Source organism: Girardinichthys multiradiatus, chromosome 2 (genome assembly GCF_021462225.1).
Source record: "Girardinichthys multiradiatus isolate DD_20200921_A chromosome 2, DD_fGirMul_XY1, whole genome shotgun sequence".
NCBI lineage: Eukaryota > Metazoa > Chordata > Actinopteri > Cyprinodontiformes > Goodeidae > Girardinichthys > Girardinichthys multiradiatus.
In genome coordinates, this window is record NC_061795.1 from 9,250,733 (window position 1) to 9,272,817 (window position 22,085).

Genomic DNA, 22,085 nt, shown 5'->3' on the forward strand with positions numbered 1-22,085 from the left:
GTTCAGGATCTTAGACCAATAAATAAAATAGTGTGACATGCGATTCCAGACGTCCCGGATCCACGTACATTACTGCATTCATTAACTCCAGATAAAAAAATATTTCTCAGTGGTAGATCTTAGCAATGCTTTCTTTACAGTACCACTGCATGAAGAGTCACAGCATTTATTTGGCTTTCAGTTTAAAGGGAAAAAATACACTTACACCAGACTACCACAAGGCTTCAGTGAAAGTCCACATGTATATACACAAGCCTTAAGATACTCTATGAGCACCTGTGAGGTGCCTGAACATAGTCAAGTCCTGTTGTATGTAGATGATATTCTCATAGCTTCAGACACTCAACAACACTGTGAGGAAGCTACTATAACAGTTTTTAAACATCTCTACCAGATGGGGCACAAAGCCTCTAGGGATAAAATGCAGTTTTGCAAGGAGAAAGTGATTTATTTGGGACATATGTTATCACAACATGGTCGTTCACTCCTAAGTAGTAGAAAAACAGTCATACAAGAAGCCCCAAAACCACGAACTAAACAACAAATGATGTCCTTTCTGGGACTGTGTAATTTTTGCAGAGAATGGCTACCAGACTATGCAGCCATTGTACAACCCTTGCAATCTATGATCTATGGCAAAGACATGACATTAAAAGACAAAATCATATGGACTAAGGAAGGAGAAGTAGCATTCACAGAGCTAAAAAATCTGCTTCAAACAACAGTCACCTTAGCTCTGCCGGATTATAGCCAGGCTTTCACACTTTGTGTAGATGCATGTAAGGGTTATATGAAAGCTGTATTAACCCAACCATTTGGCTCCAAAAACAGACCTTTAGCATTTTATTCTAAAAAACTGGACTCTGTGGCATCTGGATTTCCAAATTGCCTGCAGAGCTGCATTGCAGCAGCAGAAGCCGTGAAGCAGACAGCTGAAATTGTGTTGTGCCACCCGCTCACACTGAAAGTTCCTCATTCAGTGTCACTTATATTGCTACAAACTTCACTTCCTTTCTTGACTCATGCAAGGCATATTACGTTGACCTCATTGTTACTCTCACAACCAAATATAACTCTGCAAAGATGTGGTCCACTAAACCCTAGCACATTAATTCCAACAGCAGAAGATGGAAAACCACATTCTTGCAAAACAAAGGTTGAGGAAGATACAAAACCTAGGCAAGATATCTCTCAGACACCTCTGGAAAACTCACAAATAATCTTTGTAGATGGATCAGCATCAAAAGCTGAATATGGAAAAAACAGAGTTGGTTATGCAGTAACCACTGAAACTAAAATGATAGAATCACAGGCCCTACCCCATACATGCTCAGCACAGACTGCAGAGCTGTATGCTGTTATCAGAGTGTGTGAACTATATGAAGGAAAAATTCTAGCCATCTATACAGACAGCCAATATGTATTCGGTTCTGTTCACCATTTTGCTAAAATATGGGAAAATAGAGGGTTTAAAACATCAGCTGGAACAGAATTGACACATTTTAATCTGTTAAAATGACTGCTGTTAGCTATCCAACTACCTGCAAAGATAGCACTTTGTAAATGTAAAGCGCATCAATTTGATGAAACCATGGAAACAAAGGGGAACACCTTTGCTGATATTTCTGCTAAAATAGCTTCGAGGCTTCCCCTCACTTTGAAAATGTCAGATCTCTTATTTATAGATACAGATGTGCTGAAAGATTCACAACAATCTGCACCAGCTGCAGAAGTTAAATCTTGGCTGAATAGAGGGGCCATAAAGAAAGATAACATTTATCATTTGGGAAATAAGCCAATATTACCAAAGAATTTATACAAGACGGCGGCCCATGCGACACACGGGGTTTCCCATGTGTCGAGAGGGGGAATGATACACTTAGTAAATCTACATTTCCATACCATAAATTTTTCTGACTATGCAAGAAACTTTTGTAGATCGTGTATTATTTGCTGCAAACATAATCCACAGGGGAACATGAGACCCAAAAGAGGCCAGTTCCCAGCAGCAATCCATCCCTTTCACACGATACACATGGATTTCATAGAGTTATCATGGTCAGGGGGAAAGAAATATTGTTTAGTGGTCATAGATGCATTTTCAAAGTGGGTTGAGATGTATCCTGCAAAACACTGTGATGCGCTCACAGTGGCGAAGAGGTTAGTGACACATTACTTCCCTACATATGGTATCCCACAAATCATAAGATCAGATAATGGGACTCATTTTGTAAATAATGTAATAGAACTGTGCTCTAAAGCATTAGGGTTTCAGTTAAAAAACCATTGTTCTTACCACCCACAATCTGCTGGGCTGGTTGAACGAACAAATGGAACAATAAAAAATAGATTAAGGAAAACAATGGAAGAAACAGGGAGGCCATGGCCTGAATGTCTATCTCTGGTTAAATTATGGATGAGAATAACTCCAAATCAAACTGGTCTCACTCCATTTGAAATAGTACATGGCAGACCTTTTCCATTGCCATCAGAAATGGATGACATAGGAAAAGCACAGCAGGAAACATCATTAGCTGAATGGATGAATAAGATGTTACAAACAAAAGAAGTACAGTTGTCCAGTAGTCTGCCAGTAAATTCTGCTCCAATTTCACAGGAGAACCTGAGGCCTGGGGACCTGGTCCTGATTAAGACACTTCACAGAAAGGACTGGAGCACCCCCTGCTGGAGAGGGCCATACCGTGTTCTTCTGACCACACCAACAGCTCTGAAAATCGCAGAGAGACCATCCTGGATCCACAAGAGCCACTGTAAGCGAATATCACCGTTACAGGAGCCAAACCAACCGACGGGGTAACAGGGGAATGACCAGGTACAAAGGGATTTGATCCATATGGTCTAACATCTCAAACCAGCGAAGAAAACAACTGACCTGTGCCAAATTTAGCATGGCTTTCTGTGACATGTGGACAGGACTGATAAGCCTGAGCTTAAACCTGGTAGCAGGGCTCTTTCTCTGTTTAAGACAGGATCCACAGGATGTAACATCACACGAGAAGAGATGGACAAGATGAACACTGGACCCAAAAGCAGATGATTATGATGACATGTTGTAAATGAATATATCTTCAATGCCTGAGTGTATTCATACTTGTACTTCATAAAATGACCTTATAGCAGAAAATCGAAAGAAGTTGCTGTTTAAGTGAAATGAGAAAAAGTGCAATGATGATATGAACAAGGCTTGTTTTAATTCTTTTATTTTTTTTTATTATTACATTTTGTTTCTTTGCTTTATTATATTGTTTCACTCTGCCATGATTGGTGGTTGCCTAGGGCGGAGGAACCGTGTAAGTGTTTCCCACAAAATAATCTGTTTTCCGTCCTGTGGGTTTGTGCTTACACAGAGTGTTTCATTTTACATGTATTTACTCATGACTTATTCGTGATAAAACAGGGGGGAACTGTTAGGGTTTTTATGACTTTTTATATTGTTTATCACTTGTGTCTGCTCTAAGTGCTTTCTTCCCCCACATGTCATAGACAAAGAGATAAGAGAGAAGGGTGAGTTATGCTATTATCAGCAACATCTAGGGACTGGCACCAATCCTCACTCCTTTCTCTAAAATCAAGACACATGAACCCTACCCTTTCTGACCCCACACACACACACACACACACCCACCTTGAATGTTGTTTGAACTGTGTGTGACCAAGCATGTATAAATAAGGAGGGAGGAGTGTTAATACTTTGTAGTTTTGCACTGCAGAGTGTGACCTACCCTTGCTGCACGTATAACTGACTGTGTCGTTCCTTACCTCTGAGTTGACTAAATAATACCTATCAGAATGTAAATCTAATACAGATATTATAAAGTCATTCTTTTAACAACAATTTCATTAACTGATTACTTTCTGAGCAGATTGATAACATCAAGACAAGGTGTTGAATTCATGCTTAACCCAAGAGAACATGTTAAAATTGGAAGTGAACTGAAAACTAAACCATCCTTTCAAAGCAATTGTGCTTCGGTTGTTTGACCAACACCAGTCTTTTCATTAGCTTAAATGAAGCACACCAGTGAGCAAAACCAATGGGAGTCCATTTTAATCTAATCAAACTGGTCAAGTGTGACGACTGCTGAAACAAGCCATCTGTGCAGCTGATTTGGTTTTATTACACATGGTAAAAGTATCAACCCTCTTCTTTAAATTCAGCTTTCAGTTTTTAAAGGTTGATGTGTTTAATATAGATAAACAGTTTAAATCCATGTTTAATTGTTAGTTGTTATTTTTAGGCCATTTTTCCCTAAGTACCTAATACTTGGAGTGGTTGAACCCATCAAGCTAGCCAGATGTATGTGTTATCAATCAGCCTCAACTGCTGATTTTGCGAATCAGCTGATCAAGAGTCAATCAGGGGTAATATTCAAACTACGACACCTCAAAAGCTTGATCTGCTTCAAGGTTTGATGTGTTGTAGGCTCAGAGACGATATTCTACATACCTTGGTTGTAATGAGTGCTTATTTGAGCTACTGTTGCCTTTCTAACATCTTGATCTAGTCTGCCCATTTTTCTCTGACCTTTGACTTTGACAAGACACACCACTGGTACTCACTGGAATTTTCTCTTTTTAGAACCATTTTTGCGAAACTTAGAGATGGTTGTATTGGAGAATCCCAGTAGAGCTGCAGGATCTACCCCATCAAGCACCAACAAGCATATTTAATGTCATTTAAATCCGATTCTGATGCTGACTCTGGACTTCAGCAAGTCATCTTCACTATTTCTGGAGATTTTTAGAGCTGCTGCCAAGCGATTGTCTGATTAGCTATTTGTGTTAACATGCAATTGAGCAGCTATAACAGAAAAATTGATGAGTGATGCCAATCTCAAGAAACCAGGGCAGCAGATGGACATGTCCAATGATATTTCTTTCTTCGCCATGTGACAAAAATATAACATAGATGCATCCATTCCTTTTATAGCCTCTGATCTCACTTTTAGGGCAGTGGATATCTTAATGGTTCACGGAGTCAGGTTTGGATTTCATCAACGGGCAAACAGACACAAAGAACAGAGCTCTCCGAAAGGCAGACTTCATTTAAGTCCAACATTTTCCAACAAAGATAGTGGGGAACTTCTTGAAAGGATGAAACCGACCAGCCCGTCTTAGATCCATTCACTGAGTGAGTAAAGAGGCACTTGTCTCTAGAGCTGTTAACATTAACCTTTTTGAACATTCATGCTTTTTTGCCACAATTTGTAGATTTGCTTAGTGTTTACTGCCTGCTTTCCCCAGTTGGCAGTGTGGAAGAAGTACATGACTTGAATGCTGCGGGGATCCTCATGTTCCTTCGGTACATCATCATCAAATTCAGTGAATTTGCACTTATTGGCATGATAGGAAACTCTTTATCTTAATCAAAGGCTGAAAAGTACATGAACTAGGCAGATTTTGTAAATGCAAGAGGGCTTTATATGCAATTCTCTCTTCTCTCATTTCCTTTGCGGTGCAGTGTTGGCACTTTGTCTGTTCAGTTTCAGAGTTTAATTAAGCTGTTTCTCTGTAAGAGGAGCCTTTTTCAGGGCCTCTGACTGTTTTATTTTGGCCGTAGGATATAAAACCCTGGAACAACAGGCCATGGTTTGGAGACACTTCACCATAAGGGGTTTAGGGCGAAGACAAGATTGCTCTTCCGCTTTGCTGCTAAGTTAGTAGTTGTAAGGATTATAATTATTGATTAATTAATATTTATCAATAATTATAATTAAAAATCATAATTTGAGAAAATTAATTTCTTAACCAAAAAATCCGCATTTATGAATTGAAATCAGAGATGTCTTCTGGTGTTGTAATTGTGGCTCAACGCCTTTGATAATTACAACCGTTAAATACCCAGTAATAATTGATAACTATTACCAGAGATGTCACTGTTTAATCAACCGTTTCTGCCGAAATGTGCGGAACTTAAACCTTATTTTGACCGACAAATCACAGTTGCACAAAATAAATACAAAACGCCTTCTCTATATCTACATGAAGATTTATTAAACCAATCAGCCTGATACAATCAGCTCTTCGATCCAATGATCTTCACCTACTCAAACATGCAAAGTTCTACACAAAAGGGTAAAATATCTAACTAAACAAAATTAAACAAAACAGCAGTGGGTGTGTATGAGATCAAACCAGCAGTTATGGCAGTTATGGCAAAATAAAAGGGGAATATGGTTGAACGAAGCTTTTGGGTGCACCTCTCCCAAAGTGTAGCTCAGCGGTACACGGGCAGTCATAAACCTTCCCCCAGCAAGGTTGTAAAACTCAGCCCACACAAAGGATAATAAACCCTTTTGGCGGCCAACCAGTAAAACTTGAAGTTTAAGACAAAGAAAATGGTTGATTTTCACCATAAGGTTATTATAGCAGTCCAGACACACGGCGCACTCGCTCTCAGGTGTTCGCACAGTAAAACCACAATCTTGCAGACTCGGCGGCCTCAGACAACAACAATAATCACGTTTCAAAAGACAAAGGCATGCACATACAATTCAGAACACATTAGACTCTAAGTGGTGATTCTACATCGCACTAAATCTCCTCTGTCCTGCCCAAGCTATTCCTAATAAAGAAATAAAAATAAAAGGTGGATTTTACTTGTTGTTGTCTCCTCTGAACAGAGGGAAAGAGAGAGAGAGGCGGGGGTGAAGAGTTCCACGCGTCCGCAGATAGCGAAGCAGTCCGTTTTCTTCCTTGGTGACCTCCGTGGCAGAAAGGTAGAAAAGTTATGATGGACCGTCACTAGTCGACTGGTACAAAACAAGGAGGGAAAGTTGCATCTCCTTGAAACTCCGTGGTTTTTTGGTTATGTGTTAAACTCACGTCTTTGATTGGCAAAGTGAAATTTCTGGCCTTCTTATTCCAGAAACCTCTTTCATGAATTTTTTGTTGGCCAACGAAGGATAATAAATGAAGAATCCACTTGGGACCTCTTCTTCTCCAGAGAGAGATGCTTCAGATGTTGGTCCGGTATCCAACGTGAAAGAGCTTCATTCAAACGTTCGCCTTCCTATATCACCTCTTGTGACGTCAGATCCGGGACGGCCCCGTCATATCAGCCGCAGTGGCCGCTGGGTTTTGTAGGACTGACTATCCTGCAGTACAAAATGGCGATGATGTTGGAAAGGCATAGTGGCGTCCAGCAACGTGCAAATGGTCCAATATTCAGTAGACAAGTGGTCCAACATAGTTGACTGCTCTCAGTGATAAAATAGGACAACTTTCTGGTTCACCTTTAGTTTTCCTGTTGAAGTTGATCATAGATTTGTTTGCTGTTTGTTTCTATGCTGTCAATACTACACAGCCTTGAGGTTGTTGGTAAACAGTAAAATATCTCCAAAAAATATTTTCAGTGATCCGACTGTTTCTCTCTCTTAGCAGATTCACATCACAAGCTCCACCTGTATAGTCATATTCAATAAATTAGAAGATGCATTTAAAAGAGGCTTCTTAGTCTGATTAAAAGTACGTTTAGAAAATAAAAACCCTTCAGCAGGTATTAAACATACTTTCATTAAGCCCACATTTCTGTTTTAAAAAAGTTTTTTTTAATTGATCTAATGTAACATTCTAATCTTAAATGTTGTAGTTTTATTAGCTGGAAGCATAAAATCGTCATAATTAACAGCAATAAAGGCTTCAAAACATCAGTCTGTGTGAAATCAATCTATAGAATGTGTTTCACTTACTGATGGAGTTACTGAAACAAATGAATGTCATGGTGACTGAACAGGAGACTCTAGAGCATCAATTACAGAGGAATGAAACAGCTTTATTGAAACACTGAGGTGAGGTCCGCGAGTCTGGTTCTTCTGGGACAGGACACAGGAGAGGTTTGTCCGGGGAAAGTGAGTAATGCCACGGAGGCTGAGGTTGACAGGAGGGGGTGGTTGTGCTGAGCTCCTTGTTGTTCTCATTTTCAGTTGGTGGTGTGCAAGGTTGGAGGGTGGACAGGCAGGGAGGCAAAAGGCAGAAGGTCAAGAAAAGCAGTGAGAGCGCTCATTGAAGGGGAGGGTTCCCAGAGGTTGGAGGGAACAAATACAAAAACACAGATTTTCTGCTGTGTTTGGACCTCCTGTCCACATGCCAAAGATGGTGAGTTGAGTTTCAGATTCATACTCAAGGCGCACCTTGAGTCACAAAACAAAGACTTCAGACTCACCTTAGACACGGGCTCTCAAAACGTGACTTAGACTCTGGCCTGAGACTCAAGTTTTATTGCCAGCCTTTATCTCATGAAACCAAGCCAGGACCCTTAGCTGACAGCTAATGCACTATATTGTCCTTTGAAACGGTGTGCATGATTTACCAGCCAGTGGCCGTGGGCTGTTAATGGCTCATACCAATCTTTATTAGCTAAAGCTTCTGGATAATGAGCACATCAATGTTCCTCTAACTCACACTGCATTAAATAACTGTGGGTCATTTTAGAACAAGATAAACCTCTGAAATGTCTACTTGTTAACCAAAGGCATTTCCTGCTTTCAATTACAAGTACTTCCTGTTCTTTTCATTTAGAAATTCGACATTCATTCTTATTTACCCAACACACTGTGCTTTGTTGATTTTGTTGTCATTTAAAACACACCATGGAACATGATGTATTTTTTACACATGACAACTAGTTTACATTTAGAACATGGTTTTCTAATAATGTTAAAAATTCTCTTACTGAGAGAAAGAGAAGAAAATCCTCCAAATCTACTACATGGTGCATTATATAGTGAGGGGTTTGAGAAAAAAAAACACAAAGAAAAACTGGTGTAAATGAAGTTACTATAAAGCAATCTTACGCACAACCAACCAAAACTACGTGAAACTACACTGCTTTTCATAGGTGGATCCATAAGGTGGATCGCGGAAACAAAAAAGCTGAAGTAGCTGACAAACATCCAAATAAAGTTATTAACCCCAGTGTTCAACTGCAAATAGCTAGACCATCTGTAGGACTTGCAGTTTATATCTAATAAATTATATCTGCTATATAGTGGATCCACCAAGAAAAAAAACTGATAAAGGGTCTAAATAACTGTGGCAGTCCACAGAGGAGAAGGATGCATTTCACAAATTTATACATGCAAACCAAGGGACTATTTACTGTGGCTAGAGTACCCTTCAGTTGTCCTCTGTTCCTCTGCAGGACACTCCGCCTCCTTCTGCTGCCACCCCACCATGTCAGCACTTCATCATCAGGAGATGGCAACAGGAGCCGGCCTGCAGGAGCTGCTCATCTGCTGCAATGAACTAATTGCTTTTTCACTTGCACGAAGCCATCGTGCTGCTTCCGTGTGAGAGGGCAAACATCATCAGCACCAGTGCCACTCATTAACAGGCAGACAGTTTGTGACTGTACCGTGGGGATGCATGACTATTTTTAGGAATGACTAAATTGAAAAAAGCAGCGGAGGTTGGGACACAGAGGAAATTATGGATTTCATTCTTTGTCCTTCTCTAACCTTGACACACTTGAGCAAGGAGTCCCATTTAGCATTGTTAACCTATAATGATGACATGATGGAGACTATGTGACTAAAAATCATAATTAAAACATGATTTTATTTCTCATTTAAATTATTATTATTTTTTTTTATACATGCTTCCTGATTTACCATTAAAATATTTAGAACAAAATGCCTCAAACTTGAGCTGTAAGTATTCTATTTGTTATAATATTCTATTATAACAAATATTGTTATAATATTCATACAAGGTTAACATAATTATGAAGTAGAAGGAAAGTCATAAATGGTTTAAAATTTGTTTAAAAAAAAAACAAATCTAAAAAGTGTGGGGTGCCGTTGTATCCAGCCTCCTTTATCCTGATACCCATTCATTAAATCCACTTCAACAATACCTAATATGTGTAATTTAACATCAGTATGAAATCTCATCTTTGAAGGCCTCAGAGTTTTCTTCAGAGAGCAAACAGCATCTCAAAGACTAACAAACACAATAGAAAAAAGTTGTGGAGAAGATGGCAGCTTCTCCAGAGTCACAGTTAATGATCATTTCAATTTCTAACTGTGTCTCTGGAAGAGCTGCAGAGATCCATTGCTCAAACGGGAGAATCTGTTGACAGGACAATTATTAGTCATGCACTTGACAAATCTGGCCTTTATAAAAGAGTAACAAGGAGAAAAACGTTGTTGAAAAAAAGCTGTAAGAACCCAGAACACACCATCCCCATAGCATAACATGGCAGTGGCAGAGTCACACTGAGGGGATGCTTTTCTCCAGTGGATCAGTATGGATGGGAAGATGGATGGAGCTAAATCCAGGACAATCCTGGAAGAAAACTGTAAGAGATTGCATAAGACATGAGGACGAGGTGGAGGTTCATCTTCCAGCAGGACAACCACCCTAAACATGCAGCTATTGGGCTACAATGGAGTGGTTTAGATCAAACCATATTCATGTGTCGGAATGGCTCAGTCCAAGCCAGTACCTAAATTCAATTGAAAATGGCTACTCTCAGATGCCCTCCATCCAATCTGACTGAGCTTCAGCTATTTTCGGGCCACAAAACAGCAGTAAAAAGTGGTTCTAAAAATGATTGACTCAGGGGGGCTGAATACATATACATGCCACAATTTCAGGTTTTGATTTGTAAAAAGTATTTTAAACCATATATCACTTCTCTTCATTATATAATTTTTCCGAAATGCACTGCAGTCTGTGGATGTAAATTGACAAAATGCCGATATCATCAAGGGTTGTGAATACTTTTTCCAGGCACTTTATTTGATCAAAATCAGTTGAGAATGCTCCACAATCAGTGAGCTTAGCAGAACATTAGCTGTCCTCAAGCGCACAGAATGCAGAAACGTCTGTGAATAAATGCATGAACAGATTCTAAATGCAACATAAGGGTCAGCGTAATACATTAATAAACTAATGCAACAAACAACAGGCTGACCAGAACAATAGAGGAAGACTCTCATTAGAGATAAATAATAAAACAATAGCCCAGTATATTCACTGTTGCTAAAAACACCAAAGAGACTCAATTAATGCCAAAGCACTGAAAAGTGCAATAAATTCTGTTAGCAATTTATGGTGGAAACAACAGCAACAAACTAACCAGTGTAGCATCCAATCTTTAGGCTATGGCCATCACTTTCTGTATTTACAGTTTAGACAGGATTTCTTTAGTTATTTGATATAAATAAATACATTGGAATATACTATATATTCCAATTTCTTGGACTACTGGGATAAATCTTTTACAGGGTTCACGCAGCTCTCCTTGATGATGAGCCACATGGACAAAAAAGTAAGCCTTTTCACATCTCCATCTTTGCAATACAACCCAGGTGTGTCAGCACTACAGAAGAGAGGAATTCTAGAGAACTACTCCAACCAGAACAGAGAACAGCCCTGAGGTGCCTAAATGATAAAGGTTTGCACTATGCAGAAAAATGAAACTACAAGTCTGGCTACAGCCGAGCAATGTGAACTATGTAACCAAATGCTTCTAGTAACCATGTTAGTGACCATGTTAGAGTTGACCAAATTTTAAAATAGTCTTTTTTTGCAATATGTTTTACATTAGCATGTTGTTTGCTTCAGCAGAAACATTTATGTATTCCCACAAGCTAAATCACAATAAAGATGTTGCTTTCTTGCGTACCTGCTGAGGAGAGTTGTAAATCTGATTTCAAAGGAAGGAAACAAGACAAAGCTGAGAGATGAGGATGCAACACAGTTTATGCCACGACTACGACATTCAACAGCCAAATGGATTGTTTTACTGTTGTCTCTGTCTATACAACATTTCTGCTGATGTCCATGAATAAGCAGTGCATTAATTGATTTAATTATATTAAATCAATAACCTCTTTCTCCAAGCAGTCCCCCTCCATGATGTTACTGTTACCCATGATAATTAGCTCCAGAAGTGACTTCTTTTTTCAAAGCACAAGAGAGTATTTGACCAATCCTCTGTCAGATTCTATAACAGTATTTTAACTACTTCCAACCACCAGCCAACAGACATGCTGGTCAGAACTGGAGCAGCAGTAACCATATGTACCTGAATACTACCAGAATTGTACCTTTCTAAAATTTCTGGTTGAATTAAGAGTTTTTGTCTTGTCATCACTGATGGGACCACCTTCATTAGTTGTGAGTCAGGATTAGTTGATACCAGACTCAACTGGGCTTGAGTGCTTGAAGAATCCCTAGGGTGCTGGACTGGTCTCAGACAATATTTCTGACGTTCTCCTGTTTACTATGTACATGCTCAGCTTATGAACTCACATGTGAGTTTGACACTTTGACAGCTATCATTATTATTCTCTTTGGTGATCGTTATGTTGTGCATCATATTTCATACAAGTCTTCTGGAGCCTTAAGGTGTATTCTCAGCTGCCTTGTACTCATTTTCTTTCTTTTGACACTTTTTTAGAAATTTTTCCAGTTTATGCAGAAAAATAAAACTATTGTGATCTACAAGCATGTACACAATTGTAAAAGAAAACTTGTAAAAATTAGAAATACCTGTTAAAAATACTGCAAAAAAAATCACAACACAATATATTTCATACCTGAGTGACAATGCTGTGAAATAAAACAACAGGATTCATTTTGTTTTCTTTTTCTTCCTTTAGGAAACCTGCCTTGCCTTTATAACAACTGACTTATTGCCTTCTCATATGACCAGTAGAAAAATAGAGCAATTTTTCCTAGGAGATCTTGAAACCCTTTGTTAACCTTGGTTTTTTTCAAACTGTGACTTTTCTTTTAATTTATTACACTGACTGACATGGTGATGTAGAGCGTGACCCCGTGCTGCTCTAAGCTTGTAATGTTGGTGATTGAGGATTTAAGCTCATTCCTGCTGAACTCAGTGGAAGCTGAGCTGGATAATAAGATCAGACTAATTCATGATATCTGAATCTTCTGTAAATACTAGAAAGGCCCCAATGAAGCCCATCAAGGCCTTTTGTGCGAGCTAACATCTGCTTGAAACAGTTCTCCATTCACCTGCTTAGATCCCCACCCTAAGCGGGTGAATGGAAAAGAAAAGGAGCGTATCGGCCGTTTTACTCTTTAGGACTTTCTCCAACTCATGTCCTCCATGCAGGCCTTTTATCGATGGCCTTTTACTGCATAGCTTTTTCTTTGTAGCATTTTGATGGTCTATGGCCCTTAAGATAAGGACCATTGAAGGTCCGAGATCAAACAGAGACCAAACTCTTGCAGCCAGTTGACAAGTGGATGCCAAATCCAATGGCTCTCCACAAGTTCCTCTACAGGGGCTTCACTTGTTTTCTGCAACATAAGGCCCTGGGTGAGGGGTCCTGTCAGAGGTACTGAAAGCCACTTGGATAAGCCACCATTATCCATAGCATACTCCTGAAGAGTAGCGACCACAGGAGATTAGGTAGAGGAGAGGGTGGGTCGGCGATGTGGCAGAACGCCAGGCAGGCATCAACAGGGACAATATGTCCACCCATAACACCACCCTACATTCCTCACACACCCAGAAATGGGAGTGGAGCCAAATAAAGAGGAGGATTAAAAAACCTTAGAGGGGTGAAAAGAAAAAGAGAAGACAGCAAATGAATGAAGTTGTGCTGCTGTCAAGGGGGAGCGATGCATGAAACCAGTTATCAAAAACGAAGATGTAAAAGAAGAAAAGAAAATGAGAGATTAAGAGCTGAGAAAAGCAAAGGATAAAGAGGATGACAGAAAAAAAATGAAATAGCAAAAAATAAAGTTGCTGGCTAGAGGGAATACATTGTAAAAAGCATTATTACCATGCCAATTAACTACAGCAACCGACCACAGACATGCTCAGAAAAAGTAGGTCTTCAGGCTTTCGGCAAACATACAGAGCTGGGAAAAAGTATTTGCCCCCTTACAGATTTTTGTTTTTCTTGTTTTTATTTCACATTAGATATTTCTAATCATCAAGCTAATTTTAATATCAGGCACAGATAACCTAAGTAAATACCGAAAGCAATTTGCAAGTGATAATCTCATTTATTAAGGAAAAAGGCTACACCACCTGGCTATGTGGAAAATAGTAGTCTGTCCCTTTTTAAATCATGAATTAATTGTGGTTGTCCAGAATACACAGTTTCACTAAACACAACCAGACCGGATCACTGCTGGAGCCGCAGGATCAACCAATAACTTAGAACCTTTCTGACAACATGATGAGATTTCTAGATCTCAAAAAGGCACACAAAATGGCTCGGTGTAAAAAATTTAAGAAGAATAAGGAACCAAGTCCCTGACTTCTGTCAGTCTGGAAAGGGTTACAAAGCCATTTCTAAGGCTTTGGGACTCCAGAGAACCACAGTGAGAACCATTATCCACAAATGAGGAAAACATGGAAGGGTGGGGAACCTTCCCAAGAGCATCTCTTCAAACGTTTTTAAAGCATATACTCGCACCCTTATGTGGCACTACAGCACATCTAAAGGACCTGATGAGTAAAGCAGGTGTAGCAGTGCACAGGTAGTGTACTTCTCCATATTTTATTTTCTCCTTAGGGATTCTGTATCACAATGTACAATATATCATGTGGGTACAATTGCTCAATGGCGTATATATCAGCCTGTTCATAAAATGCATTAGTGTTTGTAGCATCAAACAAGAAGAAGAAAACCTTAATTTATCATTTCTTTGTTGGTTAAATAGTGCAGATCTATTATTTTCCTTAAAAACAAACAGCCACTGGGATCTTTCATCCCCATGTCCATGGATCAGATGTCTGGATGTAGTAGCTACAGGTTGTTTTTTAGAGGGTCAATGAACTGAATACTTGGACATGGATGTATTAAACACAAAATAGTCACCTTTTATAGGTGATTACAGTTTTTGCTTTAACTTTAATCTAATAGGAAATAGGACCACTGACATCCAATGACAAATAGTAAAGAAAGAGTGACCCATATCCTGTTTTTGTTGCTGAGAATAGACAAACCAAATTTTTCTAGCTCGACAAATAAGAAACCATTGACTTCAAGACACTTAAGAAACCGCATGTCTTTCTTTTTTATAAAAACTACTTTAGAGACTCTTTCTAAATTTTGGATTATCAATTATTTACTGATCTTTGTTGTTAATATGTCATTTGAATGCAGGTAAAAATAAAAGTCACAATTATTTTGATGTTTAACAAAAACACTCAACTTTGAAGTCTGAGCTCATCAGCTTGTTCTTTTACAATTCAAAATCATCCACCTGGATTATTCTCTCTCTGTGAATCACATTGAAAACAAGTGATTTCATCACAGTTGTCCTCTCCCGACTTACGATGCTGATGTGACTGGTGATTTGTTATGGGGATTGACCGCTTCTCGCTCTACAATATATAGATGTTGCACAGCTGTGGATGAAGGTTCACACATAAACACCACACACCACCCTCACACATGAACAACACACTTTTAGCTTTGTAATCCACCCTGTTGCTGCTCAAAAGACAAATAATACTTTATTCCAGTTTAAACATAATTTTCAGGATGTTGCATGTGCATGTTGGTCTCCATAGCAATATTGGTTTAAGGCAGGTTTTATCCCAACTGCACCTAAAACCTCTGTTTATAAATAAAGCATCATCTTCACTTCTGGTCATTATTTAGTATGTTTTATATAGTATTTGTGCAGAACATAGCAACAACATGTCTGGCATTGAAGCCTTTTTTGAAATGATTAAACATACATACACCCAACACTTTCCAAGCTCTGTGCCCCACCTCAAAGGGGGGCACTAGAGGAACAGAGGAAGGCAACAGGTACACTGATACTTTGGGCAATTAGTTAGGTATTTGATGCTGGGAGGCCTGGGATGTTGAGAAAGACTAATGAAAGAAGGAGTGCTGCTTAACCTGCACTCCAATCTCTCTGTGAGGCCTCCAGGCTCGAAGAAACCCAGAAATTCCACACCCACTCTCCCACCCATTCACCCACTCTGAGCTCTCACACTGTCACAGTGTCTCGTCCTTTTGGTGAAGGCTGGCACTAAGACAAATTACCATGCTATCACGCATTACACTTGACATCAGCTTAACTTTATAGGAGCTGGTGATGAATTACACACTTTTGTGAGTACTGTGTTCATCTCACAAACTTAAAAAAGGTCCGCTTTGAAATTTGGAAAATAAAAGTTCTAACTAAGACTTTTCAATTGTTATCCCAGATCGTACAACTCCTCAGAGTTGTTGTTTGGCAGTCTAACACAAAAGAAGCTGAATATTTAAAAACGTTCATATGACAAAACACCATAATGTATATTTTTTTTATTTTAAATTGTCAGGTTTAGGGCTCCAGGCATAATTATTATTATAAAGTTACAGCTTTAAACAAATCCTCCCATCTATTCCTATGACTGAAAGTCATTTAACCCTTTAAGGCCTGATCTAAGAAACAACTGTCAGAAAATTCTGATTTAAAAAAAATAAACAATTTATTGGAGGATCTGAACTAATCAAAACACAATGCTGAAACATTGCTTGGTTTTCATCAAAGTATTGTAATATATTTGATACTTCAGGTTTTTCTGGTCATGTGATTATCACAAGCAAATACATACATTTGGTAAGCAGAAAAACACATTTCCCACTTGAAAGTCTTTTTTTTGCTTTGACTGCTTTTAGAATTATTACAATTTCTTTCAATGTAATCTTTCGTTTTATAGAGAATGTGTAAAATATTTAGCAACAGATTTACTCGATATTGCAGTTTTTAAAGAAAGTACTAACTTTAGTGGTGGGGAGGTAAAGGTCTCAGGAATACTCATATCAAGAATTATATTTTTGGTGTTCTAAAGTTAACTCTTTCAACTCTGATACATGAAATAATAGAAAATGCAGATTTTTTTTTAACTGAACAGTTTATTGGATGCTTTTAACAAAACTGCAATTTAAAACATAACTCGGGTTCTACCATTTTTTTTTTGCATAACAATTGATACTGACCTGTCTAGTTTGTACCCCACCTTTGGAAACGTCATGTTATTAGCTTTACCTTGTTTATGGAATTTCAGTTGTTCTTCATAAGATGCAGGAGTCAGTGTTCGTACTGACCAAAGATGCTTTTGCCGTGACGCAATGAAAGTAGCACTTTCAATCTTCCTATGTTAGATAACTAGCAATAACAGGGTCATTCCTTTCTAAATAGATAAGCAGCAGTTAAATTTTTTTTCTGGGCATTACACTGATTGTCATAACATAAGAGTAGAAGCAATCACTTTTCTGAGGTGGTGCCATTCTGAACAGCCAGGAGAGAGGAAACAAGTCTCTTTCAAGTTTCACCAGCAGTGTTAGGAACGTTACTTTAAAAAAGTAACTTGTTATAGTTACTAGTTACTTCTCCCAAATGGTGCTATCAAAGTAACTAGTTACTAGACAAAGTAACTATTCAGTTACATTTTAGAATCTAAAATTATGTTATCAGTTGCTGACCAGAAAAATCAAGCCTTTTCTGTTTGCACGTTGTGGGATAGTCGGAGCTCGCGCTGACTGCAGCAGGGCTCGGGTTGTAAGCTACAGGCGTTGTGGAAGGGTGAGACGATGTGAAGTGCTTCATAAGGCTGGAGTCGCTGGTCACAGACGTGGATAATTTCTTTGTTCCCGGACATAACTTGCAAATCACATGCACATTTCTGCCTTTAACTTCAACGTATGTGAAATATTGCCTATACTTTCATCTTTCAATAGCTGTCTTTGAATCTACAAGACTCCCCTCCATTGTCACGTTTCTCTCTTGCTGTTGGTTTTCTCTGTCTGCTTGGTGAAAACCTGCCTACCTGATGCCTTCTCAGCCAATCTGCGTCACGTATGTCGCTATTTGTCTGTGCCCCCCACCCCCACCTCCTGCTTTTTCCTTGAAGAACTTTAAAAAACACTCGCTGCAGCTGCGGGAGAAAAGCCGATCTCTCCGCAGCAGCTGACTGTGCTCTGATTAAACCCCGCTTATTGAGTTGTAGTAACGCGTGGCGTTAAATTGTAAACATCATAACGGCGTACTGGAAATGAGATAAGTAATTAGTTAGATTACTCTGTTACGGAAAAAGTAATGCAGTTACTAACGCTGTTATTTTGTAACGCCGTTACTCCCTACACTACTCACCAGACAATATTTATGCCATCTAGCTTTGCCTAAAACACAAAATTAATGTAGATTATGAATATAAATCAATATCCTTAAGCCTAATTGAACACGTAAACATTTATCATCTGTATCTTATCATATCATTCATCATAAAAGTGTAGTTAACTGCTGTGACTTATTGTGAAATAATAAGATATTAAAATTAGTCAGCTAAAAATATAAATATGTGTTTATGTTCAAAGAAAATTAGAATTAGGTAACACCACTTACTGTCAAAATTCTACATGAATCAAACAGGAAATCCTTTAATTTTGAGGAATCCAATGAATTTTTGTATTGATGCTAATTAACAAGATGTTCAAGGCAAGTTGGGTGTAGTTTCCTTTAAAATGTCCCAAAGTCATTTAACAGAATCTGTGTGATCATTATTATAATGCTACAGCTAGCGTAAACAGTTTGTTATAACCCATTAATGGCCCCGGACCCCCAAACCTGATAAATCAAATGCACCATTTAGCAGGAGGAAATGAGCATCTCTGTCAGAGCAGCAGTCTGTGGTTCCGAGTATCATTAAACTGACAGACATAAAACAGCAACACAGCAGTAGCTGGACCTTGTCAGTTTGTTGTATTGTCATAAAGTTTCATAAAAAACTTAGAAGAATAAGGAAAAGGTCACATGAGGTCAGAGTTTCAGGTATTAAAGTGAGGCACTTGCTACTAACTTCAACCCTAAAGATCCACTATGGCTGCCTTGCACATAAAACTTAGTGAAAGCCAATGTAAAAATGTCAATAAATATTTCATACAGTGCTCTACTTAATGAGCATGTGGGTACTATGTTTGAAGGTACAAAATGCAAAGAACTACATTATAAGCTTGTAAGGTTAATAATAGTGTGCCTGGTCAATTAATTGGCAAACTCCACAGGTAATATGGCACTGGAACATGATTTACTGGTTCACTGTCGTCACTTCAGTTTGAACAGAAAGTTCAAACTTTCTCCTCTCCACAGTTTCTCCTACAGCAAAGATTTAACAATCAGCATTCTGGCTGTTGGTGCTTATTAGCACATCATCATCAATTAATGTATTCACATCTAGCTCTCAAACCAACAAGCTGAAACAAGCCCCATTTGAGAACCATGTATTCAATTGACCATTTGCAATATTTGATTTAATTTCACAAATGTGATAAAGCATGGTAGGTGTGCTTACTCAAAGTTAGGATCTTCTTTAAATCATATTTTCACCAAACATATTTAGGAAAAGAATTTTTTTTTTGATAGAGCAGTTGGATAGTGTCTGGCTTTTTAAAATGCTACACTGTCAAGGGCCTCCCAAAGCTCTTATTTGCTGTTTTGTCTTTCTCAGATGTCAAACTTGAAACTAAATATTTTAAGCACCTCGCTGGGCTGCTGCCAAGATGAAAGTGGGATAATCAAGACCGATTTCTTATTGAGATAAAATCCTTTACTAGGTATTTAACTCTGGATGTCTTCATGTTAACTTATAGTAAAACAATCCCGATATACACTTCTCTGTCATGGAGGCCTGTTTTCCCTCTTCCTTGTGACATCTGACCTGCAGAAGCAGAAACGTTTAATTTAGAAATAAGATAATTCATGCGCTGTTAAGAGTAGGTGTCCCTATGAAGCATTGGAGGATTATGGCTGTTATTTCAGAAAGATTAGGAGTCTCTGACAACCTTAATGAACCAGTGAGACCGCGTCCAAACCATTTTTTCATGCTTGACAGCTCCGATTTGGAGCTGATAGGAGATCTGCTCCTCCCAACGTTTTAGTCTATCATCCCACAGAACCACAGGGTGATTCCCAACAGAAAACACAGGAGACATCACACACACAGATGAAACCAAGAAGGAGAGAAATAAATCTACCAAGACCCACAGCCCTCTGTTTAACTGGAACAAACTTAAGCAAAATAGTCTAATCCAAACTCAGAGGCAGCTCAGTCGCATTGGTTTGTTTCTGGCGAAGTAGCGCACCCGGGACTGCTGCGCAATAACCTTAAAAGTTGGCCAGTATATTTTTTAAATACCCTTTAAACGAGAGAACAATATAATGTGTCTAGTGAAAACACGTCCCACAGTATGGCTTACCTTGTTGGCAGATGAGGATAAAGTACGCAGCCAGAAGCAGCCAGCAGCCTTTAGTCTCCATGTTGCGGGGAAAACGCACGTAGCTCGGGGAAGTAATTGAAATCAAAGTGGGATCATTTGATGGAGAACGGGTCCCGGTCAGTCCCAGATCGTTACAGCTCCATGCTGCCCTAACTGCGCCGCTGTTCGTTGTTGTGGTCTGGCTGCCTGTGTTTGTGAGGGTGTGTGTGTGTACCCTCTCCTCCCTCCGTTCTGAGTGAAGAGCAGCCGGCAGACTAAAGCGCTGCACCGCCCACAGTTCGAGGTCACGCCGGCTCCATTTCTTTCACACAAGCCCGAGCAGCGCTTCTCACACTCATAATGCACAGCTAAGCTGATAGCTAATGGGGGCAAATAAAGAACCAAAACAATAGGTGCGCAAATAAAGAAGCGAAACAAAAGATGCGAGGAAACAGGAGACAGCGACGGGACAGAGGGATAGAAGTGGGAAAGGGGATGATGGAGAATGAAGTAAAACTAAAGTGTGCTGTGAAGAAAAGAAAATCAAAAGGAAAAATAAAGAAAACCAGGGATATTGGTGGAAAAGAGCCAAAGACTGATAAAATGGAATACATGTCATTTTTGATCTCAGATAAGTGAAGATCCCATCCTACACCAAACACAAGCAACCACAGGTTATGTCACAGAAAAAGCGAATTCATCAATATAAATAAACTGTAAAAAGAGTTCTAGAAATATAATAGATATTTTTGGAGAAAACTAATAATCCATTTTTCTTCACATAGAAGCGAAGTTTCACAAATCAAACTGTTTTAAAAGCATCAATGGAATAATTAATTCCAGTTTGGTCTTATAGTTTCACGCTTTTCTCAATCAATACCAACAGAGCATAAAAATGGTTTGGAGAATCTCTGTTCAGAGTAGAATTATCTAGCTGAGGTCTGACCAGTCTAAACATTTATTATTTTAAACTAGAGATGTTGAAATGTGTACGAGACTTGCTTAAAACACTTAATTAGCCCTTTAATCTAATTCCTTCTCATGCAACTGAGTCAGACACCAATGGTAATGGTCATCATAACTATCATAAAAAACAGTAGAGTTGTCAAGATAATCAGTATTTGTGATATAACCGATTAAAATAAATCAGAATCAGCTTTGTTGCCAAGTTTGTACAGACAAACGAGGAATCTGACTCCGGTAAACGATTCTTTAAAAATTTCTGTCAAAACCCATTCTAACTGAGCCATTTTTACCTCCCCAAGTTGCTCCACAGATTCATGTAGCAGAGCTGCTCTAAGCTGAGCCTTTTCCCGTGCGTTGGACTCTGCCAGGGCTGCCCCTTGTCACGATCTTGTTGGTGTTCATGGACAAGATCTCAAGGCCTTCTGGAGGGTGTCTGATTTGGGAACCTCAGAATCTCATATTTGCTTTTTGTGGAGATGTGGTTCTGTTGGCCTCTTCAGGTCATGACCTCCGGCATGCATTGGAGTGGTTTGCTGCTGAACGTGAAGCAGCCAGGATGAGAGTAAGCTCCTCTAAGTGTGAAGCCATGGTTCTGGACCTTAAAAAGTTAAACTGCCCCCTCTGGGTTGGGGGTCAGTCTTTGCCTCATCCGTCTGGTTTAAGTACCTTGTTGAATCTTAACAGGAATAGGTCTTCAATTCTCCAGTGCAGACAAACACTCATTTTCAACAATCCAGACATCCTGCAAAAGGGTTCTTATTTTTTTAACATAGAACAGTAAAGGAATAAATGATTCAAATGGCATATTTGATGGAAAAGATTCCATACCCTTTAATGTTCCAGACAATGCATATGACATTGATAAAAATAAACTCTTTGAATATCACCAATTTAAATCTATTATCTGTT

At 38.9% G+C, this 22,085-nt stretch overlaps 1 protein-coding gene across 9 annotated transcripts in view; it reads right to left on the reverse strand.

Annotated features, from left to right (window-relative positions):
* ptprz1a (protein tyrosine phosphatase receptor type Z1a) overlaps positions 1–20,444 on the reverse strand; it is a 191,532-nt gene extending 171,088 nt beyond the window's left edge. For all 9 annotated transcript variants that reach the window (XM_047388581.1, XM_047388629.1, XM_047388611.1 and 6 more), the window contains exon 1: positions 20,211–20,444. In XM_047388581.1, coding sequence (XP_047244537.1) covers positions 20,211–20,271 — 61 coding nt within the window. In that variant the 5' untranslated portion in view covers positions 20,272–20,444. The remainder of the gene's footprint in view (positions 1–20,210) is intronic.
* Between the last annotated feature and the right edge of the window lie 1,641 nt (positions 20,445–22,085).